The sequence below is a fragment of the Sinohyriopsis cumingii genome, chromosome 4 (genome assembly GCF_028554795.1).
Source record: "Sinohyriopsis cumingii isolate HCF-2022 chromosome 4, ASM2855479v2, whole genome shotgun sequence".
Lineage (NCBI taxonomy): Eukaryota > Metazoa > Mollusca > Bivalvia > Unionida > Unionidae > Sinohyriopsis > Sinohyriopsis cumingii.
The window spans coordinates 68,549,010-68,571,780 of record NC_142964.1 but is presented as its reverse complement, the minus strand read 5'-3'; the positions used below and the strand labels follow the sequence as shown (position 1 = coordinate 68,571,780).

Below are 22,771 nucleotides of genomic sequence, written 5' to 3'. Positions count from 1 at the left end.
AAATACCAATCTGTCCATTCTACAATGTCTTCTAAAAAACACCTTACACTCGTCACATAAACTATGGCTTCTTTCAACTTGCCCACTTTCACATACGGTAGGTTAATGAAACCTCTGATTCTCTTCTCCTCATCCTCTATCATTTCTTTCACAATATCGATGGCTAAGTGGAGGCTGGTTACTTGTCTTGAGACGAAGTCTTTTGTCACTGCATGCCTCCATTCCTGTTCAAGCCTTTCTGCTACATTCAATCCATCCACCATCCAGTACAACTTCCCATAAGGTTGTTATACAAAGCTGAAGCTGCTGGCATCTTCTTGTTTGCTTATTCCGTGGAATGGGCTCCAATGGCAAACACTGTTAGTTTTATAGTTAAAGCGCGGACGTGATGGAAAACATCCCCCTAAAGCCCAAAAGTTATATTACTTAGATCATCACTTAAAACGTGCGGACGCGTGAAGGAAAACATCCCCTACTTTTCTCATTTCATATGATCTACTATCCACATACGTGAAGCAGCAATAAACAAACCCCTAATCTACTATTCACACACGCAAAGCATTAAAATGAAACCCAAATATACTATCCACACAAACGTACGTGAGCTCTTACAAAATAACACACACACACACACACACAAGAAAAAAAAGAGTCAGTGTTTACATTCACACTACTCTACCTACACACATTGGCAAATCGATTACTATTTCTTTTCTAAAGGTTTGGTTAGCCCTGAAAAGGGCTGTTTGTTTTTAACTCCAGATGCACCTATCTAATGCTGGCACCTTCCTGGCCTGGCACCACACACACATCTTCTTCCCCAGTCTCCTTTCACCTTTTTTCTTGGGAGTGCAGAGGCGGGATAAGTCGCTTCAGAATCCCAATTTTCTGTCTCTGGGATTCTGAAATTTCTTCTCTCCTTTTCCTCCTCTTCTTTTTTTTCTTCTTTCCTCCTCCTCTTTCATCCTTCCCTCTTCGACAATGGCCTCCGCGGCCAGTTCATTCAACAGGCGTCTGGCATATTCCAGGTGCATCTGGAGTTCTAGAAGCTTTACAATTCTGGTATTCATTGTCTTGTTAACGAATGAACAGGGTAGCTAGACTGCCCAGCGAGTTTCAATTTATACTTAAAGCGCGGACGTGAAGGAAAACATCCCCCTAAAACAAAATTGATCTTACCTAGATAACAACCCAACAAACGCGCGGACCTAAAAGAAACACTCACCTTTTTATACTGCCCATCACTATTCTAAAAAATTTTCATTATTCACTTCAATATATTATTCACATACGCAAAGCAATCCAATCAAACCCCAACTCTACTCTCCCCACACCTCAAACAGCCAAAAACATGATCTTAATCTACTATCCACACCAACGTACGTGAGCACTTACAAACACACAATCATATACACAAACACATACACTCACATCACAAAAGAGTCAGTGTTTATATTCACACTACTCTACCTACACACATTGGCAAATCAATTGTTATTTCTTTTCTAGAGTATTGGGTAGCCCTGAAAAGGGCTGTTTTTTGTTTGCTATGGCAATCTTTAAGTTTCTAAGAATGCGACGTCCTCTGAGGATAGACTTTCTGACGATAGGTCTGCTTCTTCGGAAAGAGAAGAACTCGTTGGTGTCGATACGACAATCGACAAAGCCTCTGTCAGGTTCAGGTTGCTGCTGATGATGCTGCTACTGATGCTGCTGCTGTTGTTGTTGCTGTTGCTGCTGTCTCTGAAGTCTGTACTTCTCTGTCCATTCTTCTTTCTCCCTGTTCACTTCTTCTCTGAAGAGCTCTTCTATCAGGTCTTCAGTGACTTTTAACATTCTCACATTCTCTATCTCTTCTGGCTTCGGTATCAGACTGTGTCTGACCCTATGCAAATTCACGTAGGCTTCGTTTAGCTTAGCTAGTTTGGAGCACATCTTCGTAGGAGGATGAGTCGACAATGGATGGTTAGACTTTGTTGTTGTTGTTGAGTTGGATTATAGTGGTGTGCGCTCGCAATGAGCATGTACCACTGGTTTGTGGTGCCACAGGCACCTTTTTGATTGCTCCTGGGGGAAGGAATGGTGCCACTTCCTCCAGGCATTTATGTGTTCACAGAACACTTATTGATTGGGCCGTCAGGTCGAAGTACTTTTGTGTACATATCGACCTGATTGTAAGGCCTATATTTTTGTTTGTATGAGTGGGATTGGACCCAGCACGCACTCTGTCATTCATTTGCATTGATGAGCGACCAGTGGGATTGGACCCGATCTAGTTCGCGTTTTAATTTATGATGCGTGCACTGCACGTATGGGTTTTGATGTCTGTCCGTGGTAAGGGGTGAAAGTGGTCGGGCTCGGGCGGAGTTGTCTTGCCACAGGTTAGCAGGGTTTTTCCGATCCAGGATATTTGTTCTAAATTTCCGTCTTTTGGAATTTGAATAAAAAACTCTGTGCTGTTTTTAAGAGAGGTAGAGTTTATTGAGGTAGATGTTAGCTAATAGGTGACAGGAATTTGATTGGTTTGTTTTGCAGCATTGTGCTGCTGGCCCTGGATGGAATTGGTGTTTTTTCCATCTTATTGAGTAATTATTTAGGGTCCTATTTTTCTAGTTATAAGTTTTGGTTGCAGCCTTATGCTGCTGGCCCTGATAGTCGGTTAGACTGTAAACTACCCTGGCTTTAAAGTCAAAGCACGGACGTGAAGGAAAACATCCCTCTACGGTTTTTGAGCCGGAAAGTTCAATGAGTGTCATGAGAGGGATAGTAACAAGTCAAAGAGCATGAATCAACATTCTTATAGCCAAACAAAAGACAAAGGCATTTTTTTCAAAACACAACATTTTTTATTCAAAATCACTTAACACTAACCAACAACAACTCTAACATTTTTAATAATAATTCAACAATATAACATCAAACATTTTTTTCAAATGACAAACATTTTTTTCAATTAACACTCTACTTTAAACAGGGCTGACAACGTTGTGAATGAAATTGTGATTTCCACTGTTGGAAGTCATTAGGCCATTGATGGACACTACGTTTCCTAGCTTGAGACAAAAGATAAGCATAATGGTCACAAAACCATCGATCTACTTTCACATCGTTTCTAGAAGAAGAACGAGGATCAAAATGAGTCACTAAATGTTCTAAGGAATAGCCCAGGCTGCGATGATGCAGAAAATACACACAATATTGTCCACACACCAAGGAATCTGTGCCTTGTAATTTCACATTATTGAATCGGGTGGTCTGAGCATTTCTTCTCATAAAGTCAATGATATCGTCTTCCAAAGGGGGCAATCCGTACGAATCGAAATATTCCACACATCCTTCATGAGGAAAGTAAACGGCTACCCAGTGGGTTCATGGGAGATGACTGTCGTCCGTGTTCATCACATAAGCTAGATGGTCTTGAGGTTTGCGATGAGGGAGTTCATCTTTAGCACAGACGACAGGATTCCAAGAAGCCGTATACGAACTGTGGTTCAAAAGATAATAAAGTTCCCAGGTATCCATTTTTTGTGTGGTTTTTTTCTTCTTCACAGGTAATAATAAGTCATCAATTCGATACTGACTTTTTGCCTCTTGAGTGGTTAATGGTGGACAAGAATGTTCACGCAAGTCTTTATACCACTGGTGCAACACGACTTCGTCCGAGATGAGACTCCAAGCTTCGTCCAGATACTCGTCCAATTTTTCTTCTTGACTCAGCATCAGGCATTTATCGTGTTGAATTTGACTGGGATGATCGTTTTGACATCCATAGCAATCTTTCTTGATCAATTCCGTCATTTTTTCGACCAAGTGTTTGGCAAAACAGGAGACTAAATGGGCTTCTTGTTCTAGCCATCTCGACTTCATCATGACAACTTCTTCGTCTTTGTCTTGGGATTCTCCTTCCACGGTCTCCTCACATTCCATGTCCAAAGTTTCTCCACTAGGTAAAGAGGGATAACAGTCTTCCATAGCTTCTAATAGTCTAGAATGACTTCTCTCAAACTGTTGATTTCTATCGTATTATCGAATTCTGCATACAGGATGACGTTCACTGTCTCTTTCACTTCTTCTGCAAACTGAAGTTCCACACGAATCTGGCCGGATTTTATAGGGTGGAAATGTCCCTCGTCACTGCCTTGGTCTGGAGTGAAATCGAAAGACCACAAAGCATAGCCTCCTGCGTAATCGTCGTACGTAATGCCGTGACTGGTGTTGGTCCCTAACTGGCCGGTAGCTTCGTACAGGGACAAGTACGATCTCAAGTAATTCATCTTCGTGTCACTAAAGTCAGGTTCGAAAGGTCTGGTACACAAGGTCTTGCCATCGCGACTGACTTCGATTTTCTTCACCTTTAAGTGTTTAAACTTAAAAGGATTTTTAGTGAAGTCTCCGTTGAAGGCTGAATTCTTGACCATACCAAGGATTAAACGTTTGGGTAACTGTCCTTGAAACAGATGATCTTCGATCATGGAATGATGTCCAGTGGGAGTGGTGAAGGTTTTCACTTCCACGCGTCGTATGGGATATTTGGAGTTCGTTCTGCTCAATGTCTGACTAATGTTGTTTCCCACTTTGGGTAACACTTCCACGCGTCGTACGTAGAGTTTGACCTCCTCGATTTTGCTTTTAAGATTGCCACCAGTAGTAGCATCAGTATCAGCCACCAAATGGAAAGCAGTACTGCTATGATTCAGTCTCAAGCGAACATTTACCCCGTTCAGCAAATATTTCTCTTGCAACCACATGTCCAAATGCAAAAGATCCATCAGTTCTAAACTCTTTCCATCTTTGATTTTGTTTCGTCTTTCCTTAAAGCCGTCATTGTCTTTATCTATTATGTCAAACTTGGTCGCTTCGTCAGGTTCCCATAGCACACAAGCATTGAGATGAGTATTCTTGGCATCTATTCCGTACGTCAAGAGATTTTCCAGGTAGGCACGGTAAGGGTAAGTATCCATGCTGCTGCTGACCAGTTTATTATTCAAGTACAAGTCCACTGAGCTGAACAAGGAATGCATGAAATTGTTGACGGGAGCTACTTTCTCGTCACCGTCTATACCACCTACATTCTTATCTAGAACTTTGACTTTCAAGTACAAGTAACTGCTATTCAGATCGATGTAATCTTCGGGCTGTCCTTTGATTTCAAACTCGATGGGAGCGGAATCTGTCAAAGAGGAGACGGGGTGAAATTCCACCCATTGGGATTCTTGCATGGTCATCATGGTGGAAGGCATGGCAAACAGATCCAGTTCCGACTTGGAACAGGCGCAAGACTCTCGGTGCATCATTTTTTTTTTTTTTGCTGTTTCTCAATAATCGAAAACGTCTAAGTCTCGAACGGTTCTTCTTTTCTTTGCCTTTCTAGCTTTAGACGTGTGAAGTCTGGTGAAAGGGTGTTTTCTTCGTCGTCTCTTTCTGCCTTGTCCTTGCTGAATGCCTGACTCGGTAGCGTGCAGGGCATTTATAGGTGTGTCTCGTCGGCCCAAAAGGTCTTTACCCGTTTGCAGCAAGACATTTTTGCCTGCCCTCATGAAGGCTTCTTTGGGGTTTTGTTTGTCGATGATGACATTTTCGAGAAATTCTTTGCCTTGCGTCAGTGCCGCATCTTTCAAGGCGTGCAATCCGCGTGTCACCATCGGTTTCAACACCGGGGCCACAGAACGAAAAGCTGATTTTAACACATCTCCTAAACCGTGTCCTCGCTGTCGAGCAACCCCTTGGTACACTGGATACATGACTTACGAATCGTGAGAGAACCGTTTTCGAAAATGGAGTTTCACCGTGACTTTTCCTTTGGTGAATGGAATACTTTGTCCCAAATCTCCTTTTATAGCAATGTTGACCGTGTCCAAATACGACTTGCTGACAGGCAAATAATGAGGATGTACAAATTCGCGGTGGACGTGGTAAGTGTTTCCACCTTCCTGGTCATTGGTTGTAACACTATCCACTTTGAAAGGAATGACACGCAGTAACGGCACGGATGTGTGTCCCACCACGTTGTACTCCACCACATCGGAGTACACGAACATCAAATTCAGTCCCTGGTTCAGTTCTACCGGGAAACGAAAATACCTCGAAAAATGCCCGTTGTTGTCAATCTCTGCTTTCTCAATCTTTTTGGAGTGCTTATCCGTGACCAAACTGAGGTCTCCACCCAAAATGTCATACAATTCAGGGTAAAATTTAATACGTATACTTTTTTCCTCACTTTCAAATTTGACGAGTAGACGGTGAGACAGTTTGTGGTACTCAATGGTAACACGTTTTTTTAGTCCGGTCAGAACTTTGTCAAATGCTGCATAGAATTTGTCAGCGATAGCCTCCACCAGATGTTGACCACTAAAATAATGGCCTGAGTTAATTTTAAAGTGATAAACGTAAAAAGGAGGAGAAGGGTCACTGCTGCTGCGGGGTATTGGGGTCTTGGGAAGTGATTTATGTTGAGAAGTGGTCGTCATGGTTTGCTGCACTATTGGGTCTAGAATTTCGACGTCAAAAGTATTTTGAGTTTCTGTGATGTTTTTGATTTGTGTTGGATAAATCATTTCTACCAAAGCCACTTCCCAATGGGCTTCGTGATCTAATGGGATGGCCAGAGGTAATTTGGCCGTGCAACAGCACAACGTGTTGTGGGGAAACACCTCCATGGAACTGTCACTGGGTAAGGTTAAGTAAAATTGGTTTTGGTGACTCATAATTCCAGAGTTCTGTGGCTGTCCGAGGGGTTACTGGAAGTCAGAGGCGTGTCTCCGCCCAAAATGGGGTTCTGGTTGTGGCCGTTGTTGGAGTGGTGACTGGCACTGGCACTGGACACAAGGTTTCCGTGGTTCCCGTTGGAAGAGAATTTCAGGGAGGGATTGGGAAGCAGGTAACCGATGCAACTGCTCAATAAAATGGTCCACAATTGTTTGTCTCCTTGTTGCAAACTCAAATTGGCAATGGCTGCCTGATGACACAATACACCACAAAGATCTGGCAGAAAAACACGATTTGCGTTTTAGGCACACGTTCTCCACACCACAGCCACAAGGGTTGTTTTTGTAAATCTTGCACAGAAGAACTGGGTGAAGGAGTGGTCGACGTAGCTGCGTCTGTGTGAAAGGGCATGATGGTCACTTCTTCTTATAGTCGATGACTTGCGAAGCGTCGATCCAAGAATCAAAACTGGGTGGATATCTTTTCCAACGTACTTTGACTTCTTTGACACGTCGTTTGCCCACTTTACGGGTTCTGCGTTCGAGAATGCTTTCGATGTCGTACACGTCGTCTTCTTTTTTGGTCACACGTTGTAACTCTGGCAAATAAAACGTTCCTTTGAGCACTTCTCCGTTCATGTCTTCCAATGTATAGACGGCAGGATGACGGCCATGCACTCATCCAGTGGCACGAAACAATTCGGTCGTCCAGTAAGGTAAGTAACCTTTGTCGAAAGTGCGTTTGGTTTTGCCAATGCGCACCCAATCTCCTACGGTCAACTCTCCACTTTTCTTGGGGACAGCCATCGTCGGGGACGTACCAAACAGGCGCTCAAACACCAACACTTCGTTCTCGGGAGTCACTTCTTGCGGGGCACGTCCGATACTTCGATGGTAAGATTGGTTGTACGCTTGCACCAGGTGCGGTAAGATGTCGATGTACTTCAGAGTGTGGTGATGCGTAAAATATTTCCACATGCGTTCTTTCAAAGTGCGTTGAAAACGTTCCACGATGCTGGCTTTGGTTCCAGGATTTTCGGTGGGAAAAAAATGAATGTCACGTTTCTTTAATTCTTTTTGGAAAGCTTGGTTCAGAAATTCGGTACCTTTGTCCGTTTGCCATCGAAGAGGGTGACGACCGCTTTGTTTCAACACCCGCTGCAGGGCTCGCACTAACTCGCTGCTCGATTTGGAAGTCAAGGGTACGACCCAGGCAAATTTGGAAAAGACGTCGATGACACAAAACAAATATTTGTAGCCACGATTGTAGCTGGCCAAATGAGAGACATCGGCGAAGTCGGCTTGCCAATGATGATCGATGCCTTCCACTTGGGTGCGACTTCTGGCAAACTTGCGTCGAATGGGTTTGTGTAAAGTGTAAGTAGCTTGTTCTTGGAACCATCGTTGCACTTGAGGTAAACGGAGACTTTTCAGTCGCGTTTTGGCAGCACGATACAATTTTTGAACTCCTGCGTAACCTGCAGGATGGGAGGGATCGTAGTAAATGCTGGCTAAGACTTTTCCATTTCTTTTGGCTTGTGTGTTCATAAGGCACCCACTCTTGGAACATGCTACTCTTTTTCTCTTGGGGTATTTTTTTGGATTGTAATGCTTTGCCTGTGCGACCGGCAATAGGTGTCGAGGAGGAGGAGAATGTCTGAACAGGGGATATTTTTTCTTGTTTCACTTCTGTCTTCACCTTCTTTTTCTCTTCTGATGAAGAAGGGGTGGTCATCATCTTTTTAATCCATCCAATTCTGGAGGTAGGTGGTGTTGTTAACTTGCGTACTTTTTCTGGTGGAGTTTGAAACCCTTCCTCTTCTTCTTCTCTTTTTTCTGTCTTGGGCACTGGCAGTAGTTGTGGTGGTGGTGGTGGCAGTGATGGTGCTGGACTTTTCATCAAGGTCTTAAAATCTTTCAGAGTGGGTAGAGCTGTTTCGTCTAAAGCTTTCTGGTGAAAGAGTTGCAGTCGTTGCAAGAGTTGACCGTACTTTTGCGATTTTTATGTTTCGGACAAATCTTGGCGATCCATCAAGGACTGCAATTCGTGTTGTAACTGGGACATCTCGCTCAAATGGGGATTGGGAGGTAAATGCGGGGTGCGTTGTTCTTGCCAACGATGGTATTCCATCCATCGTTTGTAAGGCACTAAAGCTAGTTTTCGTCCTTCCATGGGGTTGTCAGGGGTCGATTCTGAGATCTTGGGACTTCAGAGGGCCTTTTTATCTTGCTCCCACCAGTCCTTCCAACATGGTTCCCAAGACTCCTTTCAGTAAGGGGCCTAACAAGAGGGGTAAAATGCCTCCACGTTGGACCAACATCTTCTTCTTTTGACAAATGGGAATTTTCTTTTGAACCATTTGGCGAAGAACGTGACGATGTTTGCTTAAGCATTGTTTCTGGTGTTTGGACAAAGGGATCGTGCCTTTCAAGACGTTCAAACAGCATTCGCACACGGTATCGATGACCTCTTTGGAGGCTGATTGAATGAGTTTTTTTCGTAGGGGTGGAGAAGCTTTGGACAGGACAGATAACATGTCCCCATGTTTGACTAAACGAGGAGGCAGTCCTTTCCTTTTCTTTCCTTGGGGCTGTTTAGAAGAGGGATGTTTTCTGGCGGGTGACATCTTCAGAAGCACCAAAACACTGATACCCTACTTGGTCACACACCTTTTTTATACTGGAACGCGTCGCCACTGATTCTCCTTACGTCGTATCAACTTCAGGACAGGCATGACACGTCGTGCAGGTGTACGCAACGGACTAAATCGAGCCAGTTCTTGCTTGGACAAATCCAGTAACCTTTGTAACATGCCCGATCTTTCTTGAACTTTGATTTTGAAAGCAGGTACTTTGTGAGCAGCAGCCACTGCCACTAAATTGGAGGGTCCTGCCACTGGGGAAGTTCTTGGGGTCATCAACGGAGAAGTTCTTGGTGTGATCAACGTCTCCATGTACTCTTCAGTTCTTGGTGTCATCAACGGGGAAGTGGATGAACGTGAGGCTGCCGGAGACGCGGTCACCGCCGTGGCAGGTCGTGGTTTGCGAGTGTAAGGTTGCGTCCTGGCCGAAGTGCCTCTCTTGCGACTAGTTTTCTTTTGTGGACTTTTCTTTTTCTGGGGACTTTTTCTCTGTTTCTTTTTCTGGGGGCTTCTTTTCTTTTTCCGGGGTGGTGTCTGGTAAGAGGAGGGTCCCGCCACTGGAGAAGTTCTCCTTGGGGACCTGGTCTTTTTCTTCTTCTTGGAGCTTCGTTTGACTTTTTTCTTGGGGAGAAGTTTGGGGGCATTAGGATCCCATCTTAAGAGAGGGCGAATGATGACCCCTCCTAGAGTACCGCTCCCTCCAGGTTTCAAAATGATTTGTTTTTTGGTTTGAGTGTCGATGCGGGGATCGGCCAGTTGGGTCAAAGCGACTTTGTTTCGATCAAAAAAGCGTTTGGTTTGATGAGGAATCTGAATGATTCCTTGGAGTAATTGACGTGCCGTCACCGTGAACCATCGTAAGACTTCTTTGAGACTAGCTTCTAAGACACGAGCTCGTATTTGTGGATTTTTTTCTCGACTGATGCCATACAAGGCACGCATCAATTTGACGGGAAGATGCGACTGAAGGGACGTCATGTTCAAAATGTGTGTGAGACAGACGAAAAGGGTCGGAGGTTTTTATAGATTTTTTTGTGTGGAGTGAAATTAAGTCGAGGACGGAGACGTGAACAGGACAGGACCTCCGTCTTGGCACCAGTGGTGAAACAAGTGGGTACGAAATCGCAAATCATCGGGGGTCGTAGGTTTCAAATCGACGAGTAAATAGGCGTGTGGAGTTTGAGTGGCATCGTCGTTCTCCTTAGTCAGCCAAGGCGTTCCTAACTGTTTGGCTAAGACTTGCACTTGCGATTTATCTCGAGGGCTTTTAAACAAGACCACGTAATGCGCATTGAGACTGATGGTGCGATGGGCTTTACTTTGTTGAAACAAATTTTGGGTGATGTGAACGACACTGGCATTACGGTGATGCCCTTTGCGCGTGAACCACAGTTTAATTTCTTCTTCGTCTTCTCCTAACATGTCGTCGAAAATGACCAAATGGGTTTGACGGGAGTCAGAGACGATGCCGTCGTCTTCTTTAGGAACGCCTTCCACAAACACGATGGAATCGCCTTGACTTTCTCGCAAGAGGCTGTACGCCGATTGCCACTCTTTGTAACAGCACACGATCCGCTGAGGTGGTCGATCGATCAAATGATGGTTATGTTCGATCAAACGTTTGACGAATTCGGTTTTGCCTGAACCGCTAGGTCCAGCAATGAGCATGTTAAAGGGATGGCGAAGATACAAAGCCTCCCAACTGGCACGATCTAAGTGTTCGTAGATGACTTTGACAGTGGAGGAAGAGGGAGCAGAGACAGCAGAAGTAGCCATAGTGTCAGGAATGTCACTTGTGACACGAAAACAAACAAGACGAGAGTTTATATACTTTTTTTCAGAACACGTTTATTGAATGTTTTAAACATGAATACGAAAGACAAAAATACATAAAAGCCAAAGGCTTAAGTACAACGATGAAAGGCACACGAAAATCATTAACGTGGAATAAAAACAAGTGTCTGTACAACATGTTTTGGGTAAAGTTCTGACCAGTTCTATAGGGGGTAAGGTACACAAGTGTCCTCCCGAAAGGGTCTTTCAGGTCTGTGCACGACAGTCCTGTCCTGGGTGACGGGTTCGTCTGGCACCGTCACTAACACAGGTTGAAAAGTAACTTTTTTCTTTGGACGTTGAAAGGAAGGATCACAACTCTCGAGCATATTGGGCCACTTCTTGGGTCCAAGCCTCAAAATCCCATTTTTTCCAGGCACGGACATCTGTCCAATGGGGGTGTAAATCACAAGCTACACACACATCGTCATACATAAAAGTTGACGAATCTTTTTTTCCCGTAGAGGTCGAGAAGTATCCAAATGAAAACGTAAGGCTTTGAGCAAAAGGAGTCTCTTGTGAACATTTAAAGGCACCACTTTCATGTTGAATGGGGTGGTAAATACTGTTCGTAAAGAGTCCACAAAGAATCGGCTGGTAAACGAAATCCCAGAAAACAAGTCACTAAGACACACACCACTTGTCGGCCCAAATTGAATGGATACAGTTCTTGTAATAATCGATGGTAATGATCCACGGTTTGAATATGGTCATTGAGTTCCTTCCACGGAATCTGTTCAATTACATACGACATAAGTCGTGGCATGGCAGCCTGTTTTTATAGTCTCTTTGTTTCGGAAACAATACACGTACTTTCTAGCCAGAGATCTTCGTTCTCCAGTGGGGAATCTAAATCTTGCATACTGTAACCTAAACTTCAAAGTTTGTTTAGGAGTTTCCTCTTCCGCTAAGTAGATTCCACATAAAATATGTTGGTAATCCTTTACCTTATCTTCCTCAATGCGTTGCACTAGGTGAATCTCGAAGTAACCAAAATGATCAACACGTGGATCATCGGGGCCCTGGAAGTATTGAACAAGGTCTGACCACTGAAACAATTTCTGACGAATCAGTTCTTTTATACCATTCAGGTACCAGTGGTTAAACATCTGGTGACGTAACGGATGCAGCTGTTTTTTACGTTTTACTTGTATTTTGACCAGCTCTCGGTAAATCCTTTCTCTCAACTCCACAGGCAAAGCACGAATGTTCTCTTGTAAAGTATCCATGAATAGGTCAGTCCGTACAATTCACAATCTTCTCCTAGAGCAAAAGTAATCCACGCAGTGAGTAATTTCTGACCACTGCCATTCAGGGTAACGTCCAAGAATGTCACTGAACTCTTTTGATGTAAACGGTCTAAAGCGATATAATAGGATGAATGCACCCTTGACCCAGAGAAATCTAACACACTGGTTGACTTTTTTCACTTTCCTCTTGTGAATTTCTCGGCACAAAAGTTCTACAGTGACCCATTGAGATTTCACTCTGGCAAGTCCCTGCCAAACTTCCTTGTAAATCTTCTCTTGTACTTCTTTAGGTAATGATTCAATATTGTTTTTGAAATGAAGTTTAAATACTGGTCTCGGTGATGTCCAACATTTGACTCCTAGCCAAACTGGTTTCTTCTTCGTCAACGACATGGTAAGTTACTTTAATGTCTCGGTCCCACTAAGGGTAAGTAATGACAATTCGGTGACCATCGAGCATGTTCTACGTAGGCCGAATCTTGTGGTTCCCAGTGGTGAAGTGACACACCGCAACTGAAGCACTTGACTTTATCTCCTTCGCCCAAGTAGAACAATCCGGCTCTGGCTAATTCTTCGGGGGCCGGTCCTCCCAGATACTTAGGCCATTTTCCTTTGAACGATTGAAGACGATTTTCAAAATCGCAGTATTCCGACAAACGCACAGGAAATGAATATTCGTCTTTCACAGGTTCGTTTCGATGAGGGTTGGGTGACATGGACAGGAGTTTGCTCAGGGCTGGATGACATCCGTCGGGGGGTAGACGTGAAGGTGAACATCCACCTTTAAAACGAAACCCAGTAAAATGTCCAAAAGGACAAGCGGCATCGCTTTCGCATCCCTCAGGTTTGACACGCACAGCATCACTTTCCATGATAGGGGTAGTGAGAACAAAGTTCCCATGATGCTTTACGGCATCGCTAAGGTCACAACGTACAGCATCGTACCCATCGCAAGGCTCACAATCGCATTCCGCTTCCGAAGCCCCACACTTCAATTGTGCCTGTCTAAACTTGTTTTGTGTTTCTCTGAAAGTATTCATCTTGTTCGCTTGGACTTGGTAGTCCCAATGAACTATCGATCTTGACCATAACCCCTTTCATACTAGTCGCAATGCAGACTCAAGCTTGTACATCGTTCCTTTTTTATGCTTTTTATGTCTTGTTTCGGAAGGTACCGTCTCTAAGGTACCGTCATCATTGTACCGTAATGTCATGGGTGGAAAGGCCATAGAAAGGTAAGGGCAGTGCGGAGACCATCGAGTATGTTCCAGAATAGCTGAATCTTTATAGATACATAGGTCCATTCGTAACTTCAGTCCGCAAGCGAAACACTGTACTTCATATCCCAATCCTGACTCAGGTCCCAAGTAGACAAATCCTGTTCTAGCTAAAACATGCGAAGAAGGTAATCCTTGCCTATCCGTAGGCCATTTCTGAAACGTGTCCAATCGACGGGCACAATCACAATAGCCAGGTAAGAAGACTGGAAAATGGTAGGGTTTGAACTTGGAGTTCTCATCGGGTTTCTCACTCGATTCTTGCTGTGGCGAAGTCATCCTTCTGGTGGGTGGCTATCCTCTTACAACCAATGTTTTATACCAACGTGTCCATACGGCAAAGTAAAGTGGTTGGGTAGTCGCACTCGCTTCTGGTACACGATTTGATAGACTTTTTCCAAGGGTCGACTGACGATGTGGTGAGTGGGTAAACGTACAATCTTGTTCGGTTGATAGGTGGTCACTTCAAAGTATTCATCTTTTCCAGACTACAAGGCTTCTTTCAGTACCCCAAAGTTGACCACTCGACTGGTACGATAATTCAGAGTCAATCCTTTCACTTTACACTCCGTGTGCACTTCTCCTTGTTTGTCCCGGTATTCGTAGCCGTAATTTTTGGGACCGCCACTGACGAAACTTAGAATCTTGTCGTCGGGATGCTCGTCTGTCCAGGCTCCTAAACGGTCTCCTTCGATGTCAGGGTGCTGTTGACTCGGGTGATGGATGTAAATGCAACTGTCCGTGTCAAAGTACAGGACGCGTTCTCCTAACAGTTCTAAAGCTTCGTACAATTTTAAGCGAGCATGAGCTGTCACGTAAGCCGCAATGATGACATTTCCAAAAGGGTCGTCTTGTACAAAGTCCAGATCTTCTTCGTAACTGACCAAGATCAAATCCTCGTGAACGACGTCCACGTGTTTCATGTATTTGGTTTTGTCGTGAATCATCTGGAAGTAGCGGGAAGGTTCTGTCAAATATTCCGTCTTGGGTAAACACGGACGTTGTGCCATTTTTCCCCAGAAGCAATTTAACATCACTTTGGCAAACGATCGCCTGCCTTCGTTTTTCTCGATGTGGTCTAAAGGGATGCCTTCTTGTTCCCGGTATTTCTCTTTGAATTTTATTTGGTCTTCGGGAGTGTGACACCAGGAAGGATAGCCGCTGGCCTCTTGCTTCAGTTTCAAAAAGGCATCCACGTAGTCTGCAAAAATGCCTTTCTGAGTGGGGTCACCCTTGTGGTATTGTTGTGTCTTGGGAAAGTGGCAAATTTCGTACACTTCTAACAGTTGGTATCCCATGTCCAGAGCTTTGAACAATTCCACGCTAACCCACGTCCCCGTCAAGGCACGTTCTTCCTGGGTGTGCTGATAAGGCTGATCTTGGTTGCACGTTTCGGCACAAGTACGGCACAAAGGAAACATCAGTTTGCCTTGGCAATGGTGGGGTAGCACGGGATGGTACAAGTCCTTGGGAGGCAAGACTTTGCACTTGATCAGACCTTCGTATTGTCGAATGTTTTTCAGGTCGATGTGTTCCGTCAGCAATTGCGGGTGCCCTGCAGGAAAGCGACAATATTTGCACACGTAGGGATACAGCGAACACACGTCCAAGTATTTGATTTCTTCTCCTTTCTCTTCGTCGGCTTGGTACAGCAAACAGGTGGCATTGGTTCTACCTCCGTACAAACTATCCCTCGGGTTCAGGGGGTCCATGAACTGGTAACTTTCCACGAGGCGTTTAAATTCGGGATCGGTTTTCAAACGGTGATCGTATTCGCGTTCCCACATTTCCACCACTTGGTATCCTTCCTGTTCTAACTTTAGGCGTCGCTGACAAGTGTCCTGGTACAAGTCTTCCATGGTTCGTTGTAAAAACTGCTTTTTAGTGTCGCGGTCAGGGTAACAGACGGGGCATCCGTGAAATAAGCAACCGTTAAACTCGTACACGATCTTGGGGTTTTCTAAGTCCCAACCATCGACCGAATGCGTTCCGATGGTCTTTTCGCCTCCTCCGTTGCGGGCATGCTGAATCCATTTGTCTTCCTTGTCGCACAAGTAATGTAACCAGCGTAGGGCTTTGACCGAGTATTGACGTTTGACATAGTTGGTCGTTTGAGGACTGATGACAGCCATGGTGTTTTCAGGCATGAATCGTTGCCTGTACACTAAGGAACACGCTTTGGCAATGGTGCAAGCTTCTTTCAAAGGATCGACCCCTCCGTGTTCCATGAACAGTTCTCGAAATTTTCCACAGCAACGTCGTAAAATGTCCACGTCGGAACGACAATACTTTAGCATTTCTTCCTGAAAGTCGAAAGGGTCGGAGGCGTGAGCCTGGTACCAAGCGTAGAAAGCTTCTCGTTGTTCGGTACGCATGTTGTTGGGGTCGTAATAGTGAGCCTCAGGCAAATGGAGTAGAACGGCGTGTTGATTGGCTTCCGTATTGAAAAAGTGTGGAAAGTACCCTTTAGCCATTTCTATCATTCCAAACGTTTTAGGCATTCGACTCAAAGGCATGGCCAAATAGCTCATCGAATCTTTAAACTGCACTTGTCCCACTTGCATGAAAATGATTTTGGCTCCGTTCAAAGTCACTTTAGGACGTTCGGTGCCATGTTCCGTATAGTATCTCAAAAGAAACTGTCCATCGTATCCGGAGAAATTGTGAGCCATCACCGTGGCATGACGATGACAATCTCCGTAACGTTCGATGTCCTCTTGGCTCCACGTCTTGTCGATGGGGTCTAAGACCCATCGGGCGAAATCGGCTAGCGTGTTCGGTCCCCGAAAGATTTTTTCACGCCCTCCGGGAATCTTGCTGAAGTGAGGGCAATGACTGAAGATAGGTTCTTGAATGCACTTCTCGCACGCTCGATGAGCCACGCAGAAATTAGGAATGTGAATGCCGGTCTCTTGCATGCATTCGAAATCGAAAAAGATGAAATTGCCTTTCTTCTTGTGTCCATCCTCTTCCTCTGGTGAGGGTTGGTATTTTTGCACGTAGCATTGGTGTTCCAAGTCCACGATGTGGTGACAAATGTGACATTTTTTCTTTCCTGAACATACGTGTGCCTTGGCATTATTGGTACGTATGCCTTGTCCACAGGTAGGGCACAATCTCAGGAGTTGACAAGCACATTTCTGCTGTGAACCTTGCGTCTTCAGATGTTGTTGGCAACAGGCAGGGCTGACAAACGTGCGCAGACAAGCAGGACAATACAATAGTTTTTGCCCTTCGCTCAGACAGGGTGGAGAGGCCAAACATCCTGAGCATTTCGATCCGCAATGCTTGTGTTGCTCTCGATTGTTATAACCATAGTCACATTTCTCACAGTAATAACTGTATCCCAGGATTGCAGTGATACTGGTAATGGTATCGAAATGGTCATCGTGATAATAGACATGAATGTATTTTCCGTCCTTAAAGTCTTGGCCTCGAAACAACAGAGGTCCACGCACTTCTTGAGGGTGCACTTTCAAGGTGTAGCGTGGAGCTAGGACATCTTGCAATTTTTGCATTTCAGGAATGCCGCAGGGTGTGTCTTTGGATAGGTCAGCTTGTTGCAACAGGAGTTCTGCTTCGTTTCGTTGTTGGGCTCGGTCCGATCGTTGAATAGTTTTCCAGGCTCTTTTCCATTCTACCGTGTCGTTCTTGTTGGCATAGGTTCGTCCCACCACGATGGCTCGGGCTAAGCACATCTGGTCTTGAGGGTTGTGAGTTAGGACGAGACTCTTTTTGGTGCTGCGAAGGTCGTTCACCAGTAACACCTTATTGCGTTGTGTGGTCCCTTGAGGAGGAGAGACGTGGGTCATGTCCAGTGTGGCTTTTCCATCGGTGATGTCAAACTGGTCATTAGATTGTTGCACGTGTTGAATCTTGTCCATGACTTTGGAAGCAGTTTGTTCTGCGGGTCTGCTAAACTCGATCCAAACAGGGGATTTCAAACCGTCGTGTTGTATGGAAAGTCTCAAGCGATCGTCTTCTTTGGGTTGACATTGTCGCTTGAGTGCGGTGAGCAAAGAATCCCACACCCCAGTGATGAACCCTTCTGCTTTCTCTAACGGTGCTTCAGCCTTGAAATCTTTAAACTTCACCGTGTATTTGTAAGCCGTGGTTCTAAATTTTCTAGAGGAGCGCTTTTCCGTCTCTCGAATGGAATAGTACTTTTCAGGGTTGACTAAGGGTGGTGAACTTTGTTTAGAGGGTTCGGATTCTGGTTCACTCATGTCCTCTTCAAAATCACTGGCATGAATTTGTGCCAAGACTTCAGCCCTGGTACGAGGCGATAGATCACGCTTCTGCCTCTTACTTTCTTCTTCTTTCTTCTCGAATGAATAGGATCGTTTCATCTTGAGTGAAAAACGTCAAATGACTCAAGTTTAAACACCACAGACTAATTTATAGTCATGGCAGACCAGCGTATATAAAAGGGTGTGTGTCTTGTCCTTTCACTATTCATTTCACTCTCTAACCGAGCACAACGATGGAAGAGACTAGCCAAATCGAACGTTTCATGAGAGCTTTGCGAGGGGTCATTAGAAAATTCTCTTCAGACCAGCCGACGGACTACTCTCCTTCCTTTCGAGATAAAAGTCAAGATACTTGCTATATCTGTCAGAAGAAATGGCATTGGTCTTCAGAGTGTCCAGACCATCAAAAAAGAAAAAAAGGGGCTAGAAAAGACAAAAGTCAAGATACCTGTTATTATTGTCAAGAAAAAGGACATTGGTCTCCAGATTTCCCAAAAAAGAAACAAGAGGAGTCAGAAGAAAAGAGGGATTCTTCTTCAGAAGAGAGGGATTCTTCAGAGGAAGAAGGCAGCCAGGTAAAGAAAAAGAAACAGGAGAAGAAAAGAAGAAGGGAAGAAAGTGAAGAGGAAGAGGAGGAAAAGACTGTAACGGTGAAGAAATTTAAAAAACAGAGAGACTAAACAATGAGACAGAAGAAGTGTATGAACTTTTTAAAGAGCTCTGTTGTGAATTGTGAATTGTATTGTAACTATTGATCAAAGAATAAATTAGGTATAAAAAGGTAAGTGTCTTTGGTTTTTGATTTTAAAATAAGAACGTACACTCACGCACTCATACACAGACACGTACTATAGGGTAAAATGGTTCTTTTTCTTTTTTTTGAGTTATTGGCAATTGAAAGTCGATCTCTTTTCGAGAGACGTGGGTGGCCCTGAAAAGGGCCTTTTTTTGTGTAGGGGTGAGTTTAAGCAATCAGCTTTAACTGTCTTAAGCCTTTGCCACGGCCAAGGCCTACTTCTGGACTGCGTAATGTTGATGATGATGAGGTTAAAATCACTAAGGGTGGTACGACAGGCATAGTCACAGGGTTGACGTGTTTAGCTCGGGAAGGTCGTATTCTCTTCGGTTGTGATAAAGAAGTCTGATACATTTGTTTCAGACTTCTTAACTCCGCTAAAATGTCTAACAGTACCGTGACCGTTTGATTTTCACCCTCTTGTTTCTTTGCTGCTACTTCTTCTTGTTGTTGTTTTTTTCTTACCTCTTCTTCTTGCTGCTGTTGCTGTAGGAGAAAAGCTTGTTCCGCTTCCTTTTGTCGTTGTATAAATTTCTTCAATTCTTCTTTCTGTCTCTGTCTAAAATTCTCCACTTGCGGTAATGAAGAAGGTGACGAAGGTTCCGGAACAAATTCTTGCGAGGTAAGAAAATCCACAAAATCCCAATTTACCTCTTCTGAAAGTAAGTCCGGGTTCCCTTGGGCGGTCTCCACTGCTGGTGCACCCCAATGGATCGTTTTCTGAGTTTCCGCCATGTTGAATCACTGTCGCATAGATTGACTGCACACAGGCGTTAGCAAATCTATATAGACCACGTGACGTCACAGGCTGCTCTCTTCGGATTGGATGCGGGCTGACTGAATTTTGTAACGCGTGTTTGGATTGGTCAACAAACTCAATCCGTTTCAATCCTACCTCTACCTATAAATAAGCGCAGTTCACTGCATTGATTCACCTGTTCTCGGCGCCTCAAAATGTGGACCGATGTGCAATCTTCTACGCTTGTGTCTTCAGTGATGTTCCGGACGGACATACCCATGCATGTCCGATCCAAGTGGACAGCTGTCCACAGGACAGACACCAGTCTGTGGATACGTAGGATCTACGTAGAAAGACAATGATGCCTCAAAAGAGTCCTGATTTACGGTCCTACAGTGAGACGCAGCCTAAGGACAAGAAGAAGACCAATGCGCTGCCCTTTATGTTAATGGATACATTAACATAAACCCAAAGGCCCTTTTCAGGGCCACTCATAGGTCTCGAAAAGAGAATGACTTTCCATTGCCTACCCCTTTTTTTATTTTTTTTTTAAAAAAAAAATCCCATGTTAATTTCCCCTTGTCCCTATACAGGCCCACAATTTATTCCCATGCTAATTCCCCTTGTCGCTATACAGGCCCACAATTTATTCCCATGTTAATTCCCCTTGTCTATACAGGCCCACAATTTATTCCCATGTTAATTCCCCTTGTCGCTATACAGGCCCACAATTTATTCCCATGTTAATTCCCCTTGTCGCTAAACAGGCCCACGATTTTTCTCCATGTTAATTTTCCATTGTCGCTAAACAGGCCCAAGGGGGTCTTGTAATGCTAATTCCCATTGTCGCCAAATGGCCCCACTTAACTACTGGCAAAGCTAGCTAAATAAATACTCTCTCTCTCTCTCTCTCTCTCTCTCTCTCTCTCTCTCTCTCACACACACACACACACACACACACACACACACACTCTCTCTCTCTCTCTCTCTCTCTCTCTCTCTCTCTCTCTCTCTCTCTCTCTCTCTCACACACACACACACACACACACACCTGACTTGGGAAATAATGCATTTGCAGTCAAGGCAACTATGGCCTAAACATTCTTACTTTATCATATCTTGCGATTGTAATGAATCTTCTCATTATCTGCTTAAATTCTGGCTCGGCATGCATAAAGGGGGAAATAAAATATAGTTAACATGATGTATGTGGTCACACTGGAAGATGATGAGTGAAGGGTGCATAGTAACACGTATCGATTAAAATGTATATTAATGCAAAGGCTGAGAAACACTGACCTACAATGTACGAACTTGAAGAGATATGGGGCGGTTTAGTGTCAGCGATATGGCTAATATTCCTTTTCGTAACAAAGTTGATTCAACGCATACAAATACAGAGAGCTGCTTTCAGGTTGATTCGTGTACTCTTCATATAATTCGAGGGCTTACAAAGTTTGATGAGTGTTGTTGATGTTGTTGTTGTTCTTATGGGGTTTAACACCACTTTTCAGCACAAGATAGGCTATACATGGCGGCCAGTATAAATGGTGGCGGAAGAACCCGGGAAAACCCCAGAAAGAACCACTGACCCACGAGAAGCTACTGGTAAGCTTTCTCACATGCCCACATTGTCCAAGCCCGAGACTCGAACCCACGCAGACAGAGGTGAGATGGCAGTGATCCGTAATGGTGTGCGCTTTAGACCACTCGGCCACTCGAGGCCCTGAGTGTAGTTGAAATAGAATCTATGACCTGGATATACTTACCAATACATCTCTAGAAAAATACAAATTTAATCAAGCCTGAAAAGGTAGGTAATTGTGACCTAGTAATGATGTGACCGATGTCCTCTTTTTGAGATTCATGAACATACAATTTTTTATACGTGTTGGTGAAACAGGGTCTAAGGTACCAAGGATGGAACCAGCCTATAAAATAACATAAGTCACTCAAGTATAACAACAGATTAGTATTATGGACTTCTGAAGTGGTTGTTTTCATCTTCCTACATGCATATACATACAAAATTAAGATATTACGGGTTATACTGGGTCCAAGATATGGAGGATGTCATGAATAACCTCGAATAACAAGTCAATCAAGCATTACATAAATGGATAAAGTTGCCTAATATGAGTACGTTACGTTAACTCTTTTTCAGATGCGCTGTAGATAAATTAGGGTGAAAAATTTCAAGGGTGCTACAAAGAAACCTCCAAAAGTGATCAGGTAACATATGTCAGATTGAACTACTTTTGTATATTTGTGTTCCCCTACACTAAATGCGACGCATCGACTAATCTGTTTTCATGATCGTTGACAAAATTGGATTTAACGTAAGGATGGTATTATAACGAGTAATAAACGAATAAATGCATTAACTTCCATTGACGCACGAACGAACGATCAAACACACGAACTGGCAAGATGACATATATCCTTGCAAATCTGTTGGAGATGAGATAGACAAAATAAATGGGCCCGAAACCATGAAGCTATCATACGAAGTCAGCGGTAAAACTTCAGATAAAACGTCAACAATTACAATTACCTTAATATTCAGTGCTAAGATGGCCATTTCAATCGACCTTGAGCTTTCTGACAGTTTTCTAATGATGTCTTTAACGACCTGACTGCATGCTTCTTCGGGAGATATTCCCTAAAAAAAAATAGGAAAATCTAAAAGATGACAAATAGACGATCTATTTCGAAAATATTGATAAGTAAGCTGTCTGCATTTTCAGATGGCCCATTCATCTGTCGGTAAAAAAAAAATTTAGAAATAAAATTATTTATTTCACGTGTACCATATTGCAATATACACATTCCATTAATAATATTCATGAATGTTACACCAGCAGTTTCCTCTGTCTAGGAATTTGATTTTTGTTGTACTGTTTGCGTGAGAAAAGCAAATATATATTTACAGTTTATGGTTCAACAATCACATTTCATCATTCCAGTTATAGCTATAGAACTGAATAGGACAAACTTTAATCTTTAAAACAAAACAATCTTTTTTTTCTATCACACCATAATTGAAAAAAATTATAATATGGTTAATGTATGTTTTCAAGTCTGAAATTTCTGAAATTGTCTTGATAAACGAGATTAAATTTAAATTACCACTTTGCTAGGTAACAATATAATCAAATGAAAACTCTGCTGAATGTGATTTACCTGTTTCATGTAATAGACAGCTAGAAAACTCGGACAAAACTTAAGAATTTCATCCCCGTCTCCGGTACAACAGGCAGCTCCTGCTGTGGAATCTGAT

General features: G+C 43.6%; 1 protein-coding gene across 2 annotated transcripts in view; it reads right to left on the bottom strand.

The window, feature by feature from the left end:
* LOC149801394 (uncharacterized) overlaps positions 1-22,771 on the bottom strand; it is a 64,200-nt gene that overhangs the window by 2,362 nt on the left and 39,067 nt on the right. For both annotated transcript variants that reach the window (XM_089955470.1, XM_089955471.1), the window contains 2 exons: positions 22,675-22,766; positions 22,046-22,153 (listed from right to left, as the gene is read on the bottom strand). In XM_089955470.1, coding sequence (XP_089811596.1) covers positions 22,046-22,153; positions 22,675-22,766 — 200 coding nt within the window. The remainder of the gene's footprint in view (positions 1-22,045; positions 22,154-22,674; positions 22,767-22,771) is intronic.